Below are 6,891 nucleotides of genomic sequence, written 5' to 3' on the forward strand. Positions count from 1 at the left end.
AGACATCCGGGCATCTCCTGAGCTCTGGCACCATGTAAGCTTCTTTCACATCTGCAGGACTTTTCACCCTGACAGACCACTGTCTCCCTGACCATTCAGGACTAAGGGTAAATATCCAGGCATAGTCATAAACACATCATCTCAGTATTCAGACAACTAAAGCCGGAAGGCTGAGAGTCCAAGGAGAGTCTGGTATACAGAGGGAGGCCCTGTCTCCAAATAAGTAAACCAGAAGCAGGAGGAAAGCAATGTGGCTTACCTGCCATATCTAAGTCATGGGCCAAAACAGGATATCAGGGATTTTCCCTACACCTCTGCTTCTCAATGTGTGCATCTCAACCTCTCTGGGGGTCAGACCTTTTCACAGGGATCTTCGATATCCTGCATATCAGATATTTATATTATGATTCCTAACAGCAAACATACAGTTATAAAGTAACAATGAAGTAATGATACGATTAGGGGGTTACTATAGCACGAGGAACTGTATTAAAGGGTCACAGCATTCGGAAGGTTGAGAAACACTGACATAAACCCTCAGCTCACCATGTCGCAAGAGACAGCAGGGGGCGCACTTGTCTGGGAGCCTGGATTCCTCAGGAGGCTGATAGTGAATGGACAACGTTCTCCTCAATGCAATAACATTAACAGGGGGACCTTTTAGCAGATGAGTCATAAGGGCTCTGCCCCGAGGCTGGATAACCAATTAGAGGGGCTTAGTTGGCTTTTGTTCAGGCCAGTGACAAACTGCCACGTGAAAATGATGTGGACCTCTGGTCTTGACAAGCTTGTACATACATGTGCATGCATATACTATACACTCACACATATGCACTCATAGGCGTGTGTGCATGAGTATCACACACACACACACACACACACACTCCTCACCAGACAATGGCTTGACCTGGAACTCCCAATTTGCCAGAACTGTAGACAACACTCTTCAGTGGTCCATTGCTGCTTTTAATTTCGGTGACAAAATACCAAATACAATGCAGGAAGGAAGGGGCTCTGACGTGATATAAGAAGGGTTACAAGTCCGGGTAAGTGGCACTCAGTGGCAGGAACATGAGATGGCTCATCACATTACGCAGGAAGTAGGGACAGACTATAAACACTGAAGGGCTGCTCCCTCCAGCAAAGCTCTGCTTTCTAACAGTCCCACAACTTTCCAAAGTGGCACCGCCAGTGGGGGACTAAGTGTTTAAACACATGAGCCTATGGGAGGCATTTATTATTCAAAAGACAGCCACCCCAGCCTAAGGTATCTTAATATGGCTGATACAAGACTATGACAGAGGCCCCAGGGATGTTTGCTGATGAAATCAATAAATAGTGCAGCAGCACACAGGCCCAGGGGCCTTTCCTATTTCCATCAGAAATAGTTTTGCCAGGGACCAGAGGGGTTTGGGACTAGAGGTAGGTGATCCAGGAGGAAGCTAGAGTGGGGGGGTCCAATTTCTCTGTGGACATTCACACAAACATCTTGTGGGCTGTCACAAGATATGGCCCACTTGAGCAATGTTGTTACCTCTAGAAACACGTGTCATTTCCTGTTAGAGGAGGGAGAAGTGATATGGGGAGTTCAGTAAGAGCTATTGCACCCTCTTCCTGTAAGCGGCCAGAGGTGACCAGTGAAGATAGTTCGCTACTCTCTTGACCCAGAAAACCTCACTAAATCATGCACAACCAGAGCTTCAAACCTTCATGTTCACTTTAAGAACACCCAGGAAACTGCCCAGGCCATCAAGGGTATGCATATCCGCAGAGCCACCAAGTGTCTGACGGATGTCACTTTAAAGAAGCAATGTGTGCCATTCCAGCGGTATAATGGTGGAGTAGGTAGGTGCGCTCAAGCCAAACAGTGGGGCTGGACACAGGGACTGTGGCCAAAAAAGAGTGCTGAGTTTTTACTGCACATGCTTAAGAATGCAGAGAGTGATGCTGAACTTAAGGGTTTAGATGTAGATTCTCTGGTCATTGGACACATCCAGGTGAACAAGGCACCTACAGAGCTCATGGATGGATTAACCCATACATGAGCTCCCCTGCCTCACTGAGATGATCCTCACTGAGAAGGAACAGATAGGTCCAAAGAACAGAAGAAAAAGATATCCCAGAAGAAACTGAAGAAGCAAAACCTCATGGCATGGGAATAAATTCAGCATAAAATAAATGCAGATAAGGTAAAGGAAAAAGAGCTAGCTGCACAAAGCTGACGTTCCGAAAGACCTTGTTCCCTATTCCTATCATCCCCCAAGCAGTGACACAGAGTAGGGAACAGAAAGCCTTTTCCAGTAACTACTAGTACCAGTGGAGGCTCCTTGTGGCAGGTAGGCCAAGAGCTGGAGTTGTCCACATAGAGCAGGTATCACATGCCAGAGTCAGCGTCTGCTGAGGACCTGGTCCACATTAATGATGCATTCCATGTGTCCGCAATATAGCTACGCCTGTTTTTCCCTGAGTATAATCTTTTCCCCTCTCAGAAAATGACACCCACAGCTCTATAGTGAAAGGCACTGTGCCGAGTGTTACCCTCCCTGGGTTAACAACAGTTTTGCCGGGCTTTGCATACTCGTTAGTACGTGCTCTCCAGTGCTCACCTTTTGAGGGGGAAAGGGGCAAGGAGGGCCCATGGGGGGGGGTGGGATCCGTATTAGGAGACACAGAGCAGATGGAAGGATGGACCAACTTTTGTCTTTTCAGTTTGGGAGTGAACACACACCCCCCCCATCTGCTGGCCACGGAAGCAGAACCCCAATCTGCTGGCCACGGAAGCAGAAGTGGTTACCTCACCTTGTTCTCTGCCACCAGCACCAGCCAGAGAAAACCAAGGCATTGCCTGCCCTTCATGCCAGCTTCTCTCAGCAAAAAGAATAAAATGCCCCACTTACTTTTATCGCTCAGAGGTTTCCTGGGAAACGGGCTATTAGTTCTCCTAATGTAAAGATAATAGGCTTGTCCCCATTGGCAAATGGCACAAGCCCAGCACAAATGAATTCACAGGACCAGCTCAAGACCTCCCAGCAGACGGCAAACAGCCTAGGAATGAGATGGGATCAGGACTGAACTGTGGAGAAGTGTGGACCCCACCCCACTCCCACCTGTGGGCAGTGAGTCTGGGAAGCCATTCAGATCCATGGAGTCCTTCCTGCCTTTCTTCTCCCCTTATCAGACAGGGCAGAGGTGGATGCCATCAGCAAAGTGACGTTGTCTCTAGCAAGGAGATGACGGAACAATGCCACCCAACAGACTTTCCCAGCCGAGAATTCCCAGTCCCTTCCTGCCATCACTGTGGAACTCACTACTAGGAAACAAACCTACACCACCACCTACACCTCTTGCCTGAATCAATGCCTTTGCGGTAAGTGGATACGATGAAGGCTGAGACGCTCAGTACCCTACATGGGAAGGATGCCAGCCAAGATATTGGTCAGCCTAAACCGAAAGTCAAAGGCCCTATATGCCAACCACACAGTACATCCCAGAGAAATTGGACCTCTGCTTGTTCTTTTCCAGGATCCTATCCCCACCCTCTCCACAGTCTCCACCTCTGTCCCCCCATGACTGAAATTCTACAGGAATGGTACTTTGGGGACTTCAACCCCCAAAAGGGGGACCATGGTTCTCAACAGGCAACCCTGAACCTGTCCCATCCATCCACAGTATGGGTTTTCTCATCTCTGGTCTCATCTCTAACCCCAGGTAGACAAAAGACCTGCTCTGGCATATTCTACAAGGCAGAAGCACTAGGCTATTTAGCCACAGGCTGTGTTCTATCGGCATTACACTGTGTATGCCTCTCATTTACAAGGGCAGGGGGCCTTATCTGTACCCCCCCCATCTCCAAAAAAGTACTGGGAAATACCAGTCAGATATCAGGAGCTCGGTGCTACCTTGATTAGTCAGAGCATGCTAGTGAGCATAACTTTATTCAGGCTGGCCCCACGAGTGGACCGCTTGCAGACCATTTTTCCTGCCTACTGCTCTCTGTTTCCTGTCATTCTGGGACTTCATCTGAATTTCCACAAGCCCAAAGACTGGCGTGCAATTGCTTTCCCTGACTCCTGTCTCTGTGGTCCCATCTCTGAAGGTTCGGAAACACAAGCAGGGCAGCAGGGCCAGTCTCTCCATGAGTTCAAGGGCAGCTGATCGCCTTTCTCCATCTCTGTATACTACTTTAGATCTGGGTTCTATGAGGAGGGACAATGGACTCACACTGTTCCGAAGGAGAAGAGGCTGGCTCTATCTCGAGCCATGGAGACTTACTCTAAGGCATGCTTTGGCAAAGCTGTTCCACTCAGAGGCAGTGTGAACTTTGTCCCTACAGTGTACCTTGGCCCATTCAGGTCCCTTGTAGCAGAGAGACAGTGCACTTCTGCAGTCTGCACTTCAGAGGGGGACCTACAGGTGAGAGAGCATGGAAGGATCCAGATACCTCCCAGCTACTTAACGGTTCAGCGAGAAGGACAGATGCTTCTCCATCAGGAGAAAGCAAAGAGAAAAATTGCCCAAGAACATAGAAGGGTCAGTCCAGGGGAAGTTTAGTGAGCAAGAGTAGGATGGGTCAAATTACTGATCAGCTTCCTTCTTGTCTTTCTCATCCTCCTCTTCCTTTTCTCCTCCTGCCCCTCCTCCTCCATCGTTTTGCTGGAGTTCTGATGCAACAGCAGGGGCTTCCTTTTCCTCTGCCAACTCTTCAAGCTGCTCTTGTACCAAGAGTTGGCCCACCAACTGCTCCAGGGCCTCCAGGCTCAGCCTCTGCAGACGCTCCTCGTGCTCTTGCCTCAAAAATCCCAGCACCGTCTTTGCATCCTTTGGCCCAAAATGCTTATCTAGGACCTGACCCAGCTGGAGCCACAGGGGCTCGGTTTGATGGGCCTTGTCCAGTGCTACATCCTCTTGAGGCCGCATGATGACATTGATGGAGGCATTGGGCCCAATGCTGTAATCTGAGAGGTATTTGTCATCAGCCAGGAGCTGGCCTCGGAACAGCAGGTGCTGCTGTTCCTCCGGCACCTGCAGGTGCTGAGAAACCAGCTTCTTCAGTGTGGCCACACTTTCTTTTCCAGATACCTTCAGGCTGCATCTTCGGCCCAAGAGCAGCTTGACCGTAAGGAACATTGGGGCCAGAGAGGAATCAGGAGGGATCCATGCTCTGATAGTTGCCCTGAAAGTATAGGGCCCTGTCACTGTTCCTAATAGGGCAAAGGCCCAGCACACATGGGCAACCACTAGCTAATGCACAGTGATGTCATAATGCTACAGGAGGATTCCTTTCCAGTGCAGAACTTTAGAGGCAGCAGAGGGGCATTGTGAACAGGAAGCATCTTTCCTTCATGAGAAAAGAGGGGAGAAGGACAGGGTCAGGGGATGGGGGAGATGACCAGGAAGGAAATTGTAGGCCTAGGAGAAAGGGGAGCTGGAAAAGAAAGAGAGAACAGGGAAAGGCACTTCCCAACAGCATGGTTGCTGATTCTTTCAGCACATGCCTTGGGTACTTTCTTGCTCTCTTGGTGTCAGCTAGAGAAACCATGGAGCCCCATGAACACCAGAGCAGAAAGCTAGGGCAGAGCCACTAATGGTGTCTGTCTTGTATTTATAGCCTCAACTTAATCCACACATCCTACAAGGTACTTTGATGATGCCCACCTTTGCGGGAGGAGAATGTGTGGGCTCATTTAATCCTATAGCAAGAGTCACATAGCTGTGTCTTTATGGTGGCCCACCTTGCCTCCTAAAATATCTCAGTATCTTCCTCATGTCGGGCAGGCTCCGAGCAGAGTCCGAGCTCAGAGGTACGTAAGGAACAGGATGTTTGTTGGCGTTTGAGTGCTGCGTTTGGCAAGTTTCACTGTAACACATTGTTGATGTTGGCCCAAACCCTTAACAGGTGTTGTCCCAAGCCCAAAAGGATGGTACTTTCTTGGTTGAGAAGCAAGTGGCCCTAGAAAAGAGCTCACATCCCTAATAGGCAAGCTAACTGCATCAGAGACTCCCTCAGGTCTTCCCAACACCCAAATCTTTTTTTTCCTTCATCCCTGCCTGACTTTCCCACCGCCCTGATCCTACAGAGGATGGCAATGTTGACAATAACCTCAGCTTTCCTGAGCCTGTCCATCCACAGCACCCAACTCCAAGCCTGTCCCAAGGTTGCTCAACCTTCACTCCTGACTCCATGGCATCTAACAGCAGCTGGAAGAAATCCCATGGGTGCCCGGACTGCCACCTATACCTACTCTCCCACTCCTGTATCTCATTCTCGGCACGTGACCCAGATTCTGGGCCACAGCACTACAGGTCAGGAACCCCAGCCACTGAGTCTCCTGTTAGTCCTCCGTTCCTGAAAACTCAGAGTTCAGCTCTCTCGTGGTCCCCACTGGCCCCGGTGATGAAGGTTCTTCCCTCCATACAGCCACTGTTCTGAACTCCATGCTCGTCTCAGTACATTCCATGGCCAAAAGGATGGCCCTGAAGTTACTACAAGTCCTTGAAACTTAATCCCTTTGCTTTTGGAATAAAAGCAAACCATCCTGGCCTGGCCCTAAGGCCATCCTGCCCTGGCCCTAAGGCTTCCTGGCCTGGTCCTAAGGCTTCCTGGCCTGGCCCTTTGTGCATCACCTTAGTCTCATGACACCCCCACTTTTCACCCTTCATTTCAGTCACCCAAACCTCTGTTGTTCGTGACTGCTCCCCCCTTTGAACTCTACCAACTCATCCTGCAAACCCTGCCTGCCTTAAAAATCACTTCTTCCATGAAGCCTTCTCTGCTTTCCCCAGTCTTGGACCAAGGTAATCTTACATCCCTCTGTGCAGCCATTTTTTCCCAGCATATACATACCTACTCCTCCCTCCGATTCTCAGTAGCAGGGTCTGAGTCTCATCCAC

General features: G+C 49.7%; 1 protein-coding gene across 1 annotated transcript; it reads right to left on the reverse strand.

Annotated features, from left to right (window-relative positions):
• Positions 1-4,575: 4,575 nt before the first annotated feature.
• UBL4B (ubiquitin like 4B) lies at positions 4,576-5,127 on the reverse strand (the record flags this gene model as incomplete). Its single annotated transcript, XM_080916017.1, has 1 exon — positions 4,576-5,127. The coding sequence occupies one exon, from the start codon at positions 5,125-5,127 to the stop codon at positions 4,576-4,578; it is 552 nt and encodes a 183-aa protein (XP_080772143.1).
• Between the last annotated feature and the right edge of the window lie 1,764 nt (positions 5,128-6,891).

Source organism: Micromys minutus (genome assembly GCF_963924665.1).
Source record: "Micromys minutus genome assembly, chromosome: 4".
NCBI lineage: Eukaryota > Metazoa > Chordata > Mammalia > Rodentia > Muridae > Micromys > Micromys minutus.